We start from the raw sequence: 20517 nt of genomic DNA on the forward strand, positions 1-20517 counted from the left end.
AGAAAAATTTATAACAATTCAACCAATTTTCATCAAAATTTCAAATTTTTTAAAATAAAATCCTTTTTATACTTTTTTTGCGTAGAAGTAAATCCGATTTTCAAACTTTACGAAAAACCAGAATTTAAAATAAATCAACAAATTTTCATAAACAATTTTTATATTTTTGTTTTTTAATTTACAATTTGTTTAATAATGCATTTTTTATAGCGAGTTTTCTTCAAACTTTTTTTATATGAAAGAAATTGCGCAACACTCACGACAAAAAAAAATCAGCCCCTTGAAATTTCCACTTGTTTATACGGTTTGAAATTTTTATTAACATTTTTTGATTTATTATAAGGTTTGAAAATGTAATAAACAAAAAGAAAACTGTCAAAACTGAAGATCAAAAGAGAGCGATGTTTAAGTGGCCGGCACTGTATTTATTTTAACGAATCACAGATGCCGAAAATTAATAACACAGTCATTAGCAACAGATGACGCCGTATAAGATTCTAACTGTATGCTTTTACATACAAATATATTAGGGTGTTCCTAAAAAATCAACAACTTAATTTTGTATATGGGCATACCCCTTTGTTTTATTAGATTTTTTAAATAAAAGCATCCACGAAAATTTCGAAATTTTAAATAAAATTTTAGGGGTCGCTCGCTACCACAGTTTGGAAAATTTTACCACAGTTTGAAAAAATCTAAAATTTTTAAATCGCAAAAATTCGACAAAATTGTGACTTTGACTAAATATAGCTGAGCGTTTTAAAATGAACTTATATAAATTCATACACTCGCTGGGTTATGCATAGCTGGTAAAAATGAAGATTTTGTAGAACTTTTGCGATAAAAAAATAAAATTTTTTCAGATCCTGGCAGCGACTCTAAGTTTTATAACATTTTAAAAACTTTTTTAATGCCTTTATTTTGTACGTAGAGCTGTTGATATTCGAAGGACCACCCTAATATATGTGTAAGTGCAAAGGTACTCACTTGGTGGGTATTTCTTTGTTAAAATGCTAACAAAATTTGTGGCATACACAACGAAATGCACCACCACTTTGTTGCTTCATACCTCCAAAATTAGATTTTGAAACGCATAACAAAGTAAGTTTGATATCAAAACAAAGGATAAACAACATATTTCCGTTCCATCAAAAATTGTATTAAAAGAGAAAAAAGAAGTGAAAGGATACGCCTGGCAGTGGTGATACAAATACCAAAAGGCAAAAGTCCCATCGATCAAAGCAGCCAAATGCTGGAGTACATTGTAGATGGGGAGCTAGGTATAGGATGGCTCAGTCGATGAGCTGAAATGCACATTTAGGGGTTGTCATGTTTTTACTTCCAAGCTTCCAGTAACTTGGGGTGTTGCGCTTTGGGGGCGACCGGAAAACCATGGTGTGTTTTCTTTGTAAATTTTCCCGGGTGCACAAACATTATACAGGAAGGCAATGAAACAGTAAAGGTTTACAACCGTCTAGCAGCAGCCGGTCGGTATTCGGTTTTACGAAGGTCGATAATGTAAAACACGCCAAAGAGTATAAGCAAAATGTTGTGAGGGGAGTGAGAGAGAAAGTGATGAGGAATTGCGGCGGCGCCAGACAATGCAGTCAGTAGTAGATGATGGAAAAGCGAAAGGACTTGCATGAATACGAATGAATGCACACAGCCAGAGACACGAGTCGTCGACGCATTTTTGGGGGTGGCTGGCTGCTAAGTGAAGTTCGTTGAAACTGCGTGACTACCGCACCATTGAGGGGAAGGCTCTTAATGGACATATAAATGCAATGCTGCTTTTGAGCTTAAAGCGCTAAGTAATTCTATTTTACGTGAATTTAAAACAGAATTTTTGTCTGAAATCAAATCAATTTTTTTTTTTTTTTTTTAATTTTTAGCTTATTCTACTCTTCTGCCTCAATGCTTCCAGTCACGATTGATTTATTTTAAGCTAAAATTAAGAAAACTGCTCTACTAGATAATTTTCAAGTAAATCTATTATTGCCCTTTTTTTACGCTTCATTCACTACGACGAAATCATTATGAAAATCAAACTTTTCAAAAACCGGTTTTGTTTCGTAAATGATACTCGTACTGCTACTGTTTTTTTAAACTGTGTATCTGTAACCGTTTGGGTGCTTGGCGTGCTGTATGATTGGCGAATGTGTATGACATGACGGGCGAAGCCACAAAATATTCATATCGCTTACAGTTTGTTGAATTTAATACGATTTAAATTAATTAAGCTTGATCTTATAACTATCAACAAACAATCAATACAATTGTTGACAATTGAATGACAATAGAGGTGGCGAGATAATGATTTTGAATATACATACATACATACATACATACACATGTACGAGTAGATGATTATGCGATTAAATCAATCACCTTGAATGACAGCTTAATATAATATGCATTTAAAGAGAGCTTATGTAACCAGTAACTAATATACATACATACATTTAAGTACATACGTGCAAGTGCATTAATTTTTTGTATCGTTATTTTACGAAACAAAAGGGAAAATATATTCTTCCATATATCCTCTACCATACCGCTGTCGCTGAGTGATTGGAGGTGCGTACTACCACTCCGCAGCAGCTGCGTTCGATCCCTAGCCCGACCAACATCTAAATTAGAAAAAGTTTTTTCTAAGAACGGTCGCCCTCGGCAGGCTATGACAAACCTCCGAGTGTATTGCTGCTATAAAAAAGCTTCTCATAAAATCCACTTAGCGTTCGGAGGCGGCGCACAGTGGTCTGTTTTAGAAAAAATGGACATATAAGGCTTTAATTTTTGAAGTGAAACTTCTTACACGAGTTCGGAGATGGTTGCGTTAAATATTTAACACCAAGCCATAAACTCTGTATCGTTCGTACGATTTTCAAAAATGAGGTGTCACATGAAAGGGCTTGACCTGCAGATGTGCAGTATGGTTTTAGTCTTTTAAAGGGTTGCCATATATAAATTCAAATTATTTATTAAGTTAAACGAATTATCCCAATATGGGTATCAAAAGAAATGGTTTTGAATAAGTTGTATTTTCTAGCTAAATGTAGGAGGGTTGCCACCTGTTTCAAAAGTAAAATTTAGTTAAATTATACAAAAGTCTTACGCTTAAAATACTATACAGTACAGAAAGAGCTTACAGAAACACAATTAAAATATTTTTGAGGTGCCTGAAGAGGGTGGCCACCTGTTTAAAAAGTTAAACTCAAATTATTGAAGCAAATCTTATTATTATAGCTCCGTTATGTTTGCGATAAATATTTAACGCCACGGTACAGGTAGTATATGACGGGTATAGAAAACGAATAGCTGCGTTAAACGGCAATTGGGCGGGAAAAGACTAATGCAAAGACAAGAATATAGACAAAAACAAAGATAAAGATAAAGAAAAGATGAAGATCAAGATCAAGATGAAGATGAAGATAAAGATGAAGATGAAGATGAAAATGAAGATGAAGATGAAATTATATATGTATATTAGAAAATAAGTACATGTGTATGTATATCGCACATTTCTTTCTTTCTGGAATTTCCTCTATTAAGTTTCACTTCTTCCGCGCGTAGGGACTACACGCACTGAGTTTTTTTCTTTTTTTGACCTGAAACTAGTATGAATGAACTTTTTACAATTTGCAAACACTTATTTTTGCTGTTATTATATCAAGGAACCCCTTTCCATGGTCGCAAGAACCAAAAACCGCATTTAATATTCTTAAAAAAAAAGTTAATTTCAAGCAGTTAAAAAATACAAAAAAAAATAAAAATTTACTTTTGCAGGTCATTTTAAAGGTCCAATTGAATGAAAATATACCTTCACTTCAAAACCTACCCTTATAAGTAAATTTTTTTAACTTTTTTTGTTTTCGACTTAATGCATGCAATGAACTTTTAGAAAAAAAATTCAAATACGTTTTTTTTAGTTTACCAAAATATCTACATATGTATAAGGAAAAATTAAAACTTTCTCTTTTTGAAGGTCATTCTAAAGGTCAAGATAATTTTGTTATTTAACGATACTATTTTTCCAGAATTCTCCTTCTCAAAAGCTTTAAAATACGTACATTACATTCATTTTGCTACTCATCTCGTTCACGATATATTTGATTTTGTTTATTTCTTTCCAAAATATAACACTGTACGTCACACAGTGAGGAAAAATTGAAAATACTGCTTCAAAATTCTTTGCAGTACGTAATTTTCATCCGATTTGATTTTATTTTATTTTTTATGATAATTAATAAGATTTAGAAGAGATCTGTCGAGCCCGATTTTTGAATTCTTATTTGTATACTTTAAATGATTTAATGCAAAATGCAGAGAAACTGCAAGTTTTGAAGAAATTTGATTTTCCTGCTCCAGTTAATAAATGTTACATAATAAAAACCAGTTGAACAAAAATTTTAGGTTTTCGCGAAAACCAAAAGAAAATTCACATGAAAAATTTTAAATGCTTTAAAACACCTAGATTAATTTTTTTAGTCTTCAAAAAAATTTTGGGTATTCAGTTTTATAGATCATTAAAATTTAGTACAACCAAGTGCAAGTTGCATGTGACAAAGAGTTGGCGTTGATTTTTAATAATATTTGTGTGCTAAAATGAAAAAAAAAATAAATAAATAAAAACCAAAAATTTAAAAAAGGTTTTTCTATATTTACATAGTATGTAAATTAACCTTTATTCAGTTCAAAAAAATTACAACTGTTGGTAGAAGAGATTTAGAGATATTAGTAAGCATATGCGCTGGAGTGACGTTACAAAAACAGAAGTGAATTTTGACTTGGAACACAAAATTGCAAAACTAATTTTTCGCAAAAATGGTTCCGCTTGAATAACCAGTATATGTTATAAACAGACGCCAAATTGGGTCATAAATAAATTTGATATATGTTTTTTTTTTATTTGCGGTAGACTTTCCGCTGAAAAAGCCCACATATATAATAAGAATATAAATTATACGAGATTAGAGAACGATTTTATTTTCCATTTCAAATTAATGATCTATAAAACTGCATACTCAAAATTTTTTTAAAAACTCAAAAAAAAAAAATTAATTTTGGTGAAGTTTTTTTCATCTGCCTTTTCTTGTAATTTTTTTTCGTTTTAAAGGAAACCTGCAATGGTCATTCCATTTGTGTAACAACGTCAAGACGCACACCGTAAATTGGAGTAAAAGCTCGGCCAAACACTTACCAAAAGCGTTATTTTTAAAATGCGACTGTTCACCTTTCATACCAATTCGGGTATAAGGTGAACAAAAAGTCTCTTCATAGGACATGCTTCGAATGTAATGAAATAGTTCGTTCCATGTTAAGAGATCAAAAGTGGTTTTGCGGCATATTTATTTATAAATGATCTGTGAGTCATCCCGAATTAATCGCATTTTTGCAAGACACTTCCTGTATATACGAAAATAGTTAATATAGTTGAATTATTAAAATTAAGATGACTTCCTAATAAAAATGTGTAGATAAAAAATATTTATTTTGGCTCTGTAAATATTTGCAACTTTTTACTATACACATATTGGGAGATAACATTGTTGGCTTAACAATTTTGCCAAAGTCATTATTATATAAAATCTGTTTTTACTGCAGTCTGCGTTGTTCTTGATGCCGCAAAAAACTTTTGTCTGACGTCGGCTTTTAGTAATGTATGTTTTGCAAAAAAAGTGTAGAAACGTTTTTCTCTTTTTTTTTTGTCTAAATGCAAATGTGTATTCATGTACTATACGATGTACATACATACATACATATATACTATACCATTAACACGAGTATTTACTAATTTTGATACATAATATAGATTTGGCTTATAATTTAGTGTGCATATTTAAGTCAAACAGTTATGAAAGGGGTTTCCTAAGTTTGCCCTGAAATTACCAATAGCTAGGAGTAAAAATTTTAGCACCCTCTCGTAAAAAATCTGTTGAGATATTCAATTCACTTATTTACTTTTGTGAGTCATGGAAGGCAAATACCTCAAAACAAGCATACATTGCCGGAAAAAAGTATTGGCACAGCGTATTTTGCACAATATAAGCACCAATTTCTATTCTAATATTTTTCAGCTAATGTTTTATAAAAATATGGTTCATTCTACAACAAAAAACGCAAAAATAAAATTTCTAAACTTGCACAAATTTTATTGTAATATTTTCCCGATAATTTTTTACAAAAATATTGTTCATTCCGCAACAAAAAACACAAAAATATAATTTCTAAACTTTGTGCAAAACTCGCGAAATTTTTTCGAATTTTCTTGAATTCTAGTATAAAAAATGCAAGTTCGGATTTAGTCCAAAATCGCATTGATTTGTGAAATTTTTTTGTTGAAGGTGTTTTGCATTTTTTCCATATAAAGTATTTTCGAAATTTTTTTTTGTATCGAAGAGACTGCGTGAAAAAAAGTTGCCAAAAATCAACGGTAACTTAGAACTTCTACCTTATTACAATAAAATTGATTGGGCTGCAAATCTGTATACTCAAAAAAAATTCTAAAAAAATCGGATTAAAAAGTGGAAAATTTGCTGAATTTTCGTAAATTTCGCACAAAGTTCAGACATTATATTTTTATGTTTTTTGTTGCGGAATGAACCATATTTTTGTAAAAAATTGTCGGCAAAATATTACAATAAAAATTTTTGCATATATTGTAAGAAAGCAGCTGTGCCAATACTTTTTGTCGACAGTGTATACAATTATGTATGTATACTCAATGTCAAATGTTGGCGTACACCTTGTATTAGTATAATATTAACAATTATTTTCATGAAAATTTTTTTCATTAATTAAACAGGTTTACAAAAAGTTTATGCATACTAAACCAAACCTCTATATCCCTATGTTATTCGACACGCTGAAAGCGAGTCCGAGGTCCGCTAACCTCCATAATGTCCGCTTCAAGGTCATTTAAGGGTCAAGTAGGACAAAAAAATTATTCAACAAAAAAAAAAATGTTTTTGTTGTCGCTGAATCCGAATATGGAGGTCCCTTGATCCCTCAAGGTCATCTAGAGGTCATATCAAGGTCATCCCAAGGTCAAATTCAGAAGAATTTTATTGAATTTTCAGGTTTATTCAATGAATTCTTCCCTGCTTAACCTTCAAATTACCACGACGGACATCGGATTCGCATTCAGCATGTCGCATTACATAGGGATATATGTATGTATGTATAGGTTTGGTTTATTATGCATACACTTTTTTTTGTAAACCTGTGTTATTTATGAAAATATAGTTCATTCTATAATATAAACCAAAGTTTCACACTTTATATAAAGTTCACAACAATTCCAAAAGTTTTCATAAAAATTTCAAAAGTTTTCATAAAAACTTCAAAATTTTTATCCAGAATTTCTAGAAAATTTTCGAGTATGCAGTTCTGTAGCCCGTTCAATTTTAGTTCACAGAATTTCAAAAAATGTTCATAAAAATCTAAAAATTTTTATTCAGAATTTCTAGTCTATTTTCGAGTGTGCAGTTTTCTTCAATTTTAGTAAAACAAAGTGCAAGGTTCAAGTTGTTACTGTTGATTTTTTTGAATTTTTTTTATAGGCGTTGCGCATTTTCTTCCTTATAAAAAATATACGGTAACTCCTCAAAAATCACCGATATTTTTTAGCGACTTCAAAATTGCACTTAGTTTTATTAATTTAACGGGCTTAAAAAAGCATAGGTACTCGAAAATTGTATAGAAATTCTGGATAAAAATTTTTGAAAATTGTTTAAATGTTTGTGAACTAAAATTGAACGGTCAACAAAACTGCATACTCGAAAATTTTCTTGAAATTCTTAATTAAAATTTTGAAATTTTTTGAATTTTTCGAACTTTATATAAAGTGTGAAACATTGATTTAAATGTGTTATGTTATAGAATGCACTATATTTTCATAAAATTTTAAGTAAAAATAAATTCCTGAAAATGACTAAATATTTTATTAAAACAAGGTATACACCAACATTTGACACTGACTGTTAAAATTCTATTTTCTCGACTAAGCAGTTAGCGGCATTCCGCTAAAGATTGCAATTTTATCTTTAATTTTGCAGTGATTCATCTAGTTATGAGCGCTAATGTTGACCAACAATTACCCCCATTGCACCTTGTTATCAGTGGCACTGATGTAAATATTGAAAAAGAAAATTACGCACGTTTGTGAAGTTAGTGTGCGGGTGCTGTGCTAATAACGTTAGAATGCCAGGATTTTGATGATCTGCAAAAAACCGCAACATAGTACAAAACGAAAAAGAAATCTGAAGAACGCAAACAAGCGCAATTAGATAAATAATGGCACACATGTATGTATGTATGTATATTAGGATGCATCACTCTCCTACAGAAACAAATCTGTACTGTTTAGTTTAATTAAGTAATTAGTTTTTAAAAATATTTTTTCAAAAATCAGCTCAGATGATAAAAGAGTTTAAGCTTAAAAGATCTGTATAAATATTTTGAAAAATTTTATCATAATAATGAGATTTTAGGAGGTATTTTTAAATCGGTCTAGCTTAGATAAATTTTAAAATTTTCCGCAGTATTTTGGCGATTTCTTAAAATACAAGTTTTAGAAATTCGATAGAAAAACCGCATTTTTTTTGTGAGGCACACTAATGTATTTACATAAATATACGAGGGTGGGTTTACGATTTGAAGGTCCATGTATGAAGGTTCAGTGAAGTTTCAATCCAAATCGAATCTAAAGTATTTTTAATTTGAATTTAAATATTATTTTACAAGTATTTTAAACATCTCTGGCTAGAAGTTAAGCAAAAAAAAGTTGTTTCCCCAAAGAGGATAACACTTTTTTTGACAAACCACCTTTTGGGGTGAGGACCCTCGTAGTGTTTTGATCATTGAGCGACGCGCCAGATAAAGCAATCAAGTCGCAAAGAAGAACATCCGTCCGTCTATTCGATGCTGTTAGGGGTGTGGAATTTGATGTTGCTGCCGTTTATTGACCAACTCATTGTGGCCCAGATAATATACCAGATAAGAGTAGACAAAATGCAAAATATTTCAGACACTAATATAAAATATCATCAACCAACTTATCGGCGCACATAGTTTTGCGAAATTCGGCAACGACGAGACGCAACTCATCGCAGAAACAATAGCATTAAAATTTTAAAAGTTTTCTTTAGCCCCTAAATTTGGAGCTTTACACAATCGAATTGGAGTCAACTAATACCGAACGAATAGTAAACCTGCGTAAAAGCAAACTACTAAGGAGTCAACATGTACCAACTAACAGTTGCACTGCTGCTCTTGGCCGTCGGCCTGCAATTGGCGCAGTCACAACTGCCACCCAACGCAGCACTGCCATCCCAAAAGGGTTTGGTACGTTTACTATTCACCTCGCGAATTACGGCGCTGAATCCACAGGTGTCTGTCGCCTGTTTCACCGATTACATAGCGTATTCGAGTGCCATCGGCGAGGCCTACGGTCGAAAATACAAAAGTTGCCTGCTCGAAGCGAGCGAGGAACGCAAACAAATTGATAGCGATTCAGTGTTGGAGCGTCGTGAAATCGTGGAGGCTTCAGAGGCGGTCTGTAGCAGTCTACGTACGTGTAATGACTTGAACAACACATTGGAGCTGTTCAATTGTCATACGAAAATTGTGAGTACATTTTGAATATTCAAGGGAGTTGCGTTCGTTCAAAAATTGTGAAAAGTAGTGTGCATGTAGTATGAGGCTTATAATACATTGCAAGGACTAGAATGTTCTCAGAGTCGCAATCAAATTTCTCGGAATCATTGGGCATCCGTACTTTGATTGATTAAATGAACCGGGGAGCATCGCTTTAGTTTTAAAAGTTTTGAGCGTTTTTAACTATTTCAGTATTTCAGAATAGATCGATCATCTGATAAAGAGCGAGTTTCAGGAAAGTCTTCATTTGTTTTCTCGGCCTTAGGTCGTACCGGTTAATATGCTCCTGGTATTATTATGTTTGGTCCATGAATTTAGTCCAGCCCAGTCGTTTTAGTTAACCAAACATGTCTGGATCTAGATATGTAGATGTTAGTGGCTCGTCAGAACCACAGAAACGTAAGCTTGGGGCACGTATATGTTCTTTTCCGAATATCTAGCGTCTCCTGATAGTAAGCGGGAAGTGTCCCTCCACACTCAGCTCACTCAGGAGCCAAACACTGCGAGACATGTGTACATACACCTACGGACAACAACCAAAATAGGGCTTAGCATTAGCAGAACAAATCTCACGGGTCGTTTTTTAGTGTCACTTCTTTCTCTCGGCAGATAATAAAAAATATTCCGTCGAATTGATAACCTTCTCCTGTTTGTGAAGTCGGTAAATAAATTTGTCACCAAATGAAAAAAAATTAAATTGAGTAAAAGATGACTATGATTTGAGAAACTAAAATTCCATTTTTACAATTTTCATTCGGCACACTCGAAATTCATTCTAAAATTGTCCTATACATGAAGAAAGAAATATATATGTATGTGCATAAGGAATACTGTATATCTAGTATATCTTTTTTAGGTTTTTATTTAAATACAATTTCGCGATGGAATCTTGTTCTTTATACAAAACTGAAAAAGAATGCATTTTCTAAAATAGGTGTGCCACCATTTTCGATGTACATGAAACAATTCTTGAGATTTGCTCATATATGTGTGTAAATCGTACATACTCTTCACTAGAAAACAAAGGATTCTGAACTGGTTTAGACCTAATCTTGTTGCGAGTGACTCTCCATAGCAAACAGTCGAGGCGGCTCAATGTGGAGAAATGGACATAGAAATTATCTGTGGCGCAGGATACATGATGCTAAAAGATTCTGGGATGTGTCTGGGACTAATCGCTATCTCTTTCTCCTGTACTAGGACGCTAGGACACTGATTAGTATATTAACAGAACACTGTACGACTCTTACGAATGATCAAGAATTGAAGGAACGAATGCGGAGGCTGTGGAACACATAATCTGTGTAATTCCATCCCATAACAGGTCGAGGATTAGTCTCTTTGCGGCGAAGACTTTCTTCCGAATCTGGAGGCAGCTGATGAAATAGGGTATAAGAAAGTAGTCGACTTTGGCAAAAGGACTGCGATTCCATCAAGATTGTTTCTGGGATATAAATCGCTAATGGGATAATCTACCAGGTCTAGAGCAGTCCAAAGCACTTTTAGGAACATATCGTAACTAGGCACGAATGAAGGCGCGCTTGTGTTTCGACGGCGAAAAAAGGACGCGTAAAAAAATTTACGAAAAAGGCGCTTAAGAAAAACTTCGGTGAAGAAAGACGCGTAATCATAGATTTAGACTTGGCCAAGGACTGTCACTTCAGCATCATTCCCCAAATCTCTTTGGGGAATTTACATACTGTTACACCCGCAAACATAATTGACCGCGAAAATAAGTTTACGCGTCTTTCTTCGTCAACTTTTGAGCTCTCGCCTTTATTCGTCTCTAGTAACGACTTAACTTAAAACGCTTTAAGGAATGTATGAGCCTATCCAAGAATAACTTAAGAATTGTTACGGGAAACCTAATAGAACCTTAAGTACAGGCTGAACTTTCACCTGACTAAACTGGAAATTTTGCAGGATGGATATCGAGACTGCACAGCACATCTTAGAAGGGTGTCCTTCAATGTTGCACAAACGCTAAATACAACTGGATGAACATCTAATAACCGAGGGCGAAGTGAAATCCGTCGATTTAGGTTCCATACTAAAGTTTCTTTTGGATAGAGGATCAATAGACACACTATAAATCCATGAAGGGGGCACAAAAGATCTTGAGGTCGCAGTGATTAACAATAATAATGGTAGAACCCCGTATAGGGGATAAGGACCCATAGAACATTTACGTTTAGTCGGATAATTTTATCTTCGGTGACCCGTAGTAAAATTTTTTGCTAAAGATTTTTATGGAGCATTTTTACCGTCTAGCTGTCACTTTTAATGATAAAACACTAAACCACTTTAAAATAAATGCATAAAAGACCCGTTATGGTAAGACTTAGGGCGAATTTCAAATGAATATTTAAATGGAACTTAAGTTTAATTGTGGATTGTTGTTTAAATGCTATTTAACTTTCGTTGGGTTTCAGATCAACTTTGTTTAAATATGCCAAACAATTGGCAGCACTTCTGCTTGTTCCTTCAAATTGTTGTTGCATTTGCTTGTTTGTTTACATTTTGTTCTGAACAGCTGAATGTTTTTTGGTGGGATTTGGTGGGATTGATTAAACAATCAATCTTGGTTGTTTGGTACAAACACAGGGTTGCATATCTCATATTTAAATAGCCAATATTAGTCATTTAAGTGCAGATTAAATGTATGATCTGAAAATGAACAGTGGAAGTTAATCAACAATCTCTACTTAAATAGGCCATCTGAAATTGGGCCTTAGAGGGTTAAAAGGTTTACAACAACAGTGTTATCAAGCCAGAAGCCAAAACTTATGTGCACTCGCTTTCAACAATCAATCTACGGAATTTCTTAAAAGGTTAGGACGTCCGAGGAGTAAGAAGGTTGCCAATAGTTGTACTAGCCGCAGTGTATATCCGTGAGTGCCTTAGAAACCGATTTAAGCAATAAAAATGATTTTTCGCATTTTTCCAGCAGAATGCTCCTTACCGAAAAAATTATAGAATATCCTGAAAATACCCAAACTCTTTTTAAGCTTTAAAAAAATGTATGTCAAATATATTTTCCAGTTTTTTTTTCATTTCCCGACTTTGGGGAAACCCTATAAAACTCGAGTACATACAACACGCAGAAAAAAAAAATCCTCGCGATATTTTTTTTTTTATAATTTTGAAGCTATACAATTGCCTGACATTTAAGTTTTCGAGCGACTGTCCTTTATTTCTATTTTAAGGTCTATTTTGACAACGCTTAAATCTCCCTTCCATACCCATCTATGCGCTTATTTGTATATTAATAAAGTTCTTCTCCTCTCCACAGGGCACGGACAATACCAAATTCACATACAGCATTTCAGGCAATGCCTCGCAATATGCCACCGTATTGCAAGAACGTTATCGCCTAATTGATTTGCATCATGAACAATGTTGTAACGCTGCCGAACGACGATATGTAACCGATACGGCTAACAACTACAACTATCTGCAAAGTTGTCTAGATGGCACGGTCAAACCACGCCCCCCTCCTACAGTCGCGCCAGCAATAAGTACAACAGCGAGTAGTAGCACCAGTTCCACATCCACCACGACAACTACAAGTACTACAACAACGACCACCGAAGCGCCACCATTGCCACCGTTCGATACAACGCCATCAGCACAACCGCCGCCACCACCGTTGTTGGGCGATGAAGTAACCACTACCGAGCAAAATCAAGGGATTCAAGCACAAGTTGACAAGATTTTAAACTTGTTAAATTAACCTCCGTTAGAATTAAACGATTCTTCGGGGGTTAAGTGTGAAATAGAAGCAATGGACAAATACATAGGGGAGAACGTCCGTAGTTTACAAAGCTTTAGACGTTGAAATTGTAAAGTGAAAATAAATAGCTGGTAAATGCGAAACCAAATAGTTTTTTTTTTGTTTTTTTTTTGGATTAACAAAGCATGCAGAAATTCTTGGATGATATTTCAGCCAGCTTGTTTCTACTGGTTTGTTTGTTTGCTTTAAAGTTTTACCCGTTTTTTCTACCATTTACTATGCATGTAAGTACATATTTCACCTGAGGGCGAAATTGTTGAGCTTTGCAAATATTTTGGTAATACAATTCCGGCACGTTTGCAAACAATGCAAATAACTTTTTTTTGGCTCCAAGCAGGTAGTAAGGTAAGTATGTAAGTCGCCTGCAGAAAAACCACCCTCTTTCACAACGAATTGCTATATGAAGAGAAAAAAGGATTACCGAGCATATCCTAAATGAAAAATGCAAATATTTTCCTTTGAAATCAACACTGCCACTGACGGTTTGTGTTGCCAGTGGATACTTAGCGCGTGACTCGAGGTGCATTTTAGTCCGCCCAACTGCACGCGCTGCTTATTAACACAAAACTCTCCTGCTCCACCTCCCTCTTTAGCAACCCAATGCCTATTTACTCCATTGCCTGCTGATTTCCAGTTCAATTCTTAGCAGAGTTTATAAACCCTGCAGATATGATTACAAACAAACAAATATGGACGTTTTTTAAATGAGATATGTAAATAAAATGTTTTTTAACAAACTTTTCTTACTTAGCTGCCGCATTTTGTTGCACTTTCAAGGCTAAACTTGACAATCAACGTAAATTGTATATTGCGTAACTTACCTGCAAAGAGAATAAAAAAAAAAAATTATTATTATTATAAACATTTAAAAATTTATGATAGTAGTTAAATATGTATGATGCTGTGATTGAGCTATGTTTAATCATGCAGTGATAGTGTAGATATTTCCATGCCAAAATATTTGCAAACAAGTAATTTTTAAGCAAAAAGCAAAACCGACTTCAATTCTAATGTAAAAAAAAATATATATATATATATCATCTAAACCATATTAGTATGGGACCACCTCTGAGACACTACCATTCCGATGCAAATCGAAATCGGTTGACGTGGTCCAAAGTTATGCGGTAACATACATAAAAAAAAAAAAAAAAAAAAAAAAAAAAATATTCCGACGAACTGATAACCTCCTGCTTTCTTGGAAGTCGGTTAAAAAAGAACCTAACTTAGGGCGATATAGAAAATTAACATGCAGTATATTTTTTGAAGGGGATTGCCACTTTTTTCAAAAGTTAAAATCAACTACTTATTTATAAAAGTTAGATAAAATGTTACAACAATGTGGATTTCAAAGAAAGGTAGCTTAATATTTTAAAGAGGGTTGTCACCTGTTAAGAAATTCAAATACAATTTACTTAAAAGGTTATACGAATTTATATGGGTATCAAACGAGAGAAGGTTAAAAAAAGCTTTCTTTTAAAAAATATTTATTTGGAAATGTCCTCTTGATAAACGCGTTGAATTTTCCAGGGTTGGGCATTGGGTTCCTTTACTCACGCACCAGGGTGGGAAATAAAGTCAATTGACCTTATTTCCGTTGATCATATTACCTGTCACCCTCTTTTCTGCAAACTCATTTGCAGCGTAGAGGTGGTGTCTTTGTGCTCTAGAACACATATAAAACTCATTGCTGGTCAAATTGAAATTCCATGATCCATTACTTAAAAATAAAAGATCGAATGCAAACAAAACAGTGAACTTTGACATTGGAATCCATAGGTAGATAAATACTAATGCAATAATTCACCTCAAAGACCTCCAAAACTATTGTACATACGTAATTCATCCAGCTCCATTGCACACAGAAACTAAGAAGCTTAAAAGATCAGTAGATCAATAGCAAATGAAACGAAATGGAAAACAACACAAAACCATTAATCTTCATCGAAATAAATTAGAAATCAAATAAATTAATTTTAGCGATGTGGAGCGGTGAGGTAAGTGATTGTAAGTGAATGTGTGGCTTAATTTTACGAAGAACAAGAGTTTAAAAATGATTACTAAAATTAATGGCAAAACATATTTAAAAAAATAAAAATAAAAATAAATGGTGCTATGGTAATTCTCTTTGCCGTTTCAACTTCCAACGCTGCGTAACATTTCGTCTATCTGCTTTGAAATTATTGGATTGGGAACGTAACTGATACAAAATTACGAAAGAGAATTAATATTAATTTGGTGCAAATGGCTCTTCTTAGATAATTTGCTTTAATCATTATAAGTCAGTAACTGTTTTTTAGCTCAGCGGTTCCCATTTTACATAAACACTCAATGATTCTGTTTCGGTTGAGATTGCACTACACACACCCTCCCCTAAATGATCGTCTAGAAGTTAAAAAAAGATTTTTTAAATATATCTAACATCGTAGAATGGCTAATATGTTTCACTAAAAAGTGCTTTAAAACCACTTCATTTACAAACAATGGACCAAGGAAAAACAGGCAGGCCAAATGCCAGCACAACAAGTGCGCCAAATGTGCCAGATCATAGAGCAACAAATGCTGTTATGGTCATAGAAAAAAAGCAACAACACCAACACAATTATGTTTTATATTTTCCTATCATAAATGTACATATGTATGTTTGTTTGCATGCATGAAAATAATACATCAATATGCGCATAATTGTAAGCTTTTATAGTCAAAACGAGTATGTATAAGTCAATATAACAAATACACATTCAGTTAAACGGATACATTCACAAAGTCATGGTCATGATCACTTCACAGTCGATGCTTCAATTCATGTAAGTATATTTGTGTGGGTATATGAAGTAGGCTCGTACGATACGCGTAACTGCGAAAAATCGTTGCCAGGAGGCGACTTTTATGGAAGTAAAAACCCAAACAAATATGGACAGCGGAACAGCAAAAAAGCAATAGCTGCAAAAACCAACGAAAAAATTGGCCGATAAAAAAAACAAAAAAAAAAAGAAACGTTATACTCTCAAATGGCCAACGGTTCTAAGAAGTGTTGCACCAAAATCTTAAACCATTTTAAGAAAAAACAAAACTGTATGCCTTCAAACGTTACACTTATTATAACTGAAACGAAGATTTTTTGAAAACTTTTATACGACCAGATTCGGATTCAGCGCACCAATATCCTTCGAACATATGTACACAGGCGGCAGAAATAATAGGCTCGCCTTACTTTGAAGAGTTTTGGCCATATTTCGATGGTTTATTTTATGTTTAATATTTTTTTTATAAAAGCCTGGCCAGTTCTACAACATATACCATATAAATCCCCTTTTCAAACTTTATACAAAAATTTTCACCAAATTTTTAAAATTTTTATTCACAAATCCAAAAGTTCGACAAATTGTCACCACATTTTTAAACTTTTTATTCAGAATTTTTAGAAAAATTTGTGGTATGCAGTTTTAGTATAATAAAGTGCAAGTTTCAATTGGCTACAAAATACCGTTGATTTTTAAGAATTTTTTTTTTCTGACGGTGTCACGCATTTTTTCCCATACAAAATGTGCACGACAATTTTTTTTACATACGTACATATATAGAAGAGTATGCCCAGCATCGTCAACAAAAAAAATTTAAAAAAATATCGGTATTTTCTAGCCACTTGAATCTTGAACTTTATTATAGTAAAATTGAATGGGCTACAAACTGCATACCAAAACTTTTTCTAAAAATTCTGAATAAAAAGCTTAAAAATTTGGTGAAAATTTGTCGAATTTTTATAATTGTTTTTATGGTGTTTTTTGTGTTGTGATTCCTGTATTTTTTTCGAAAAATTCAAAATCACAAAATAACGATTAAATTTGACCGAAAAAAATTAAATTATCTAAAAATAAAAATCATTAAGGGTACTCATTTAAAAGCGCAAAACTCTCGCAAACTGGGCAAACTGTGCAATTTTAAACCCTCGCAAATGAAATGTCAAAATTTGTATGGAAAGCCATTTGCACAAAAAGGGAAACTTTGCGCGGCAATTTTGGAGCGCAACTTTGCGCAGTGTGCTGTGCAACCCTCAATCAGCTATTTTGTTTACATTCATTTTGGTTTGTGCTCAACGCTTTTTCGAAATAATTGCGGTAAGACTTAAATATTTACTAAAATTTGAGTTTCAATTGTTCAACTTTATAAATTAAGTATAGTCAAATAATTATATGTCAGAAATTGTGTAAAATAAATAAAATTCTCCTCGTGGCGCAAAGTTGCCAAATTGCCCAAATATGAAACTTGCGCGTATATATGAGTACCCTTATTGTATTTGTTGCCTATTTTCGGTCCCTGTTTCAAAGTTTTTAAAACTAAATAAGAGATCAAGGTTTGGCTGTCAAATAATGGTAATTTAGATAGCCCGTTGAAATTGAAAAGTTTAAAATTTTTATGATTAAAAAAACGTTGCAACCCTCACCAAAAATATTTCGGCATTCAAGTTCTCAACAATACCTTTAATTTCACACCCATATTAATTTTTTTTTTGTTAAATTGTATAGAATCGAAAGTAAGTGGCAACCTTAAACTGATAAACTAAGGGATAACATTTCTTATAAATACATATAGACGTTGAATTGTATAAGAGCTTTGCTTTATTACCCATAATATTTATCTTAATTTTCTAAAAAATATATTAAATATATTTTCCAAAATATTTTCTAATTGCAGTTTTTCAAAATACTTTCCATTTGACAGCCATACTATGATGATTTATTTAATTTGGAACTAATTTCGCATAGGCGGCAACCTTATACTAATATTATCAGAGGTAACTCCGGTGTAGATGAGCCTGGAATGCAAAACATTATCTGAAAACCTAGCATAGCCATTAGGCTGTACCGGAAAGAAACTGCAGTAAACTCTTGAGTATAAAGTATTTTTGCAATGCAAGTTTGAAAAAAATTTTTTGTTTTTTTTTGCCAAACGTAGGGTTCACTTTTTTAAATTTTTCGGTGACACCTACATTCGGTAACTTTATTTTTGTTTACTTTTAAGACTTTAAGAAAAATTTTTGCAATTTTAGACTACATGTTATCCAACCCGAGGCCACTGTGCCGCACTGGTCACTAAGCGAACCGCTTGCTAAACTGTTTGGTAAAATAGGCGCGTTATTTATGCTGCCGCATCTTATATGTATTCATATATGGGCTATTAAAGTGGCACGCTGCCACTTGCCACCAAAAATGGGCATATTGAGTTTTTATTTTGTACATGTATAAAAACCGGAAAAGACAATTGTACGAGAATGTTTCCACAAATCTCTACACATAAGAAACAAAAAATACGATTGTAAAAATACATATTATCTACTAAGAAGGTTAATGCTTATTTTTATAAAGGTAATGATGCTAATTTTATTTAATTCCAAATATTGCCAAACCAAATACATTTATGTAATTTAATTGTCCCGTGCATTTTTCGTAAATTTATTTCTCAACAGGATCCGTTTGATTTTTGAGGATTTCAACAAAAACAAGACGGCAAAAAGAGATTTTATGAATATCTCGACTCTTGCACCACCTAGCGGATTTTTCATTTTTCATAGAAGTATTTCCCGCCGCACTCCCAGTATACGTTTCTCTTTCCATCAAAATCGGCTCATAAATACAGATTTTCTAAATAACTCGACATGTGCGATACCTAGCGTATTAGAATAAAGCCTATGTCCTAGCCGTGGCTCTAAGAAATATACTAACAAAATTTGTTTAAAATCCGCTTATTAGTTTTTAAGCCATGTTTAAAAAATGATTGTATATAGAATGTTTGTATGTTATTATTGACTCACCCTTGTAATAAAGTGTCTGGTAACACAACAATGAGAAAACGAGTAGCGGCATACTTGACGTTAAAATGAATCTGTAACAAGTACAGAGATTTTCACATTCGGGTGGACGTGAGTAAAAATCCAAGAAACAAAAAATCTCATCGATTAGCGTCCATATTCTAACCATTAATTAGAGTTGCCAGATTATAAATAAAATATGTAAATTTTTTTGTGCGAAAGATGAACAAAATTTACGTTATTTTTGGAAAGAAAAAAACTTAGGTAATAGAATTTGTTCAAAAGCGAACACGCACGCTGTGCTCACGGCCGTAGAACAAAGCTTAAGTTTTCACTCTTTGTAAACATTACGGAAATATGGATACTGTTCGTCCTATGAAATTTATCGCATCTATTGGAATCTTAGCAATTAATTCTAGTAAAAGCAACTATACTGATGACGGATATAATTTCTTAGCTCAAGTCTGCCTAAACTTTGTTAAGATCGGGCCTAGCATAGAACTGAACTCAGGTGACAGTTTTCGGCACTGGATAGATTATTTCCACAAGCCCTCTGTCACCGGTCTTGTTTATATAGACGCTCTATGTATCGAGAAAATTACACCAAGAAAACTTTTAGCAAACGAGAATTACCTCGTCAACGATTTGTTGAGCAATGGTGTCAAGATAAGATTTGCCAATTGCCAATTGCCATTCTCCTTTGAGAAGTTCCACAAGTTATTCACAGCACCATCTGCATTTGGTCCTTCTATTGTATTCGAGCGCCCTTGCTTTCAATGTCCACCCATGAGCACTGAGGATCTCAAGGGATTTTTTTTTGATCTGTAGAGCTTTTACTGATTTTAGTTCGCTCGAAAGATTTTAAAGGCTTACTCTTTGTACGACAACTTCTACGTTTCTGCGCCCTTGAAAGTACGGGCATAATCAACCCGCCCATAAATTGAGGGCCCGTTGTGATACAACGCAGATCGTGAGAAACCTCCTACGCAAACCATCATGTGGCTATGGCGGTTAGATACTCAAAAAATTCTGAACTCATGAACTTTCGTTTTCTTCGTATAACAAGTGCCGCAAGGTTTCTGGCTCTTCTTCATTTTTACAGCCTTCTGCAGAAATCGTTATGGGGAACCCCTAACTTCTCTTCAAGCTTTCCGATGGCAAAATGTCCTGTTCGCAAGCGCATGGCCGTGACTTAGTCCCCTCTGCCCGGCATGAGGAGTCCTTTCGACCATTTCTCGTTCCATTTTGGCGACATAAG

At 33.5% G+C, this 20517-nt stretch overlaps 1 protein-coding gene across 1 annotated transcript; it reads left to right on the forward strand.

Annotated features, from left to right (window-relative positions):
- The first annotated feature begins 8897 nt into the window (after window positions 1–8897).
- Window positions 8898–13526, forward strand: LOC118746640. Its single transcript, XM_036480502.1, has 2 exons — window positions 8898–9627; window positions 12950–13526. Exons 1-2 carry the CDS (start codon window positions 9244–9246, stop codon window positions 13388–13390), a joined length of 825 nt encoding a protein of 274 aa, XP_036336395.1. The 5' UTR covers window positions 8898–9243; the 3' UTR covers window positions 13391–13526.
- Window positions 13527–20517: the final 6991 nt, after the last annotated feature.

The sequence above is a fragment of the Rhagoletis pomonella genome, unplaced genomic scaffold (assembly GCF_013731165.1).
Source record: "Rhagoletis pomonella isolate Grant_MI unplaced genomic scaffold, Rhpom_1.0 Rhpom_scaffold_00011, whole genome shotgun sequence".
NCBI lineage: Eukaryota > Metazoa > Arthropoda > Insecta > Diptera > Tephritidae > Rhagoletis > Rhagoletis pomonella.

Bases quoted from the DNA above. Each gene is read 5' to 3' on its own strand.
- LOC118746640 (XM_036480502.1), top strand. From the start codon at position 9,244: ATGTACCAACTAACAGTTGCACTGCTGCTCTTGGCCGTCGGCCTGCAA. The intron at 9,628-12,949 runs GTGAGTACATTT...TCCTCTCCACAG, and splicing joins TCAATTGTCATACGAAAATT to GGCACGGACAATACCAAATT.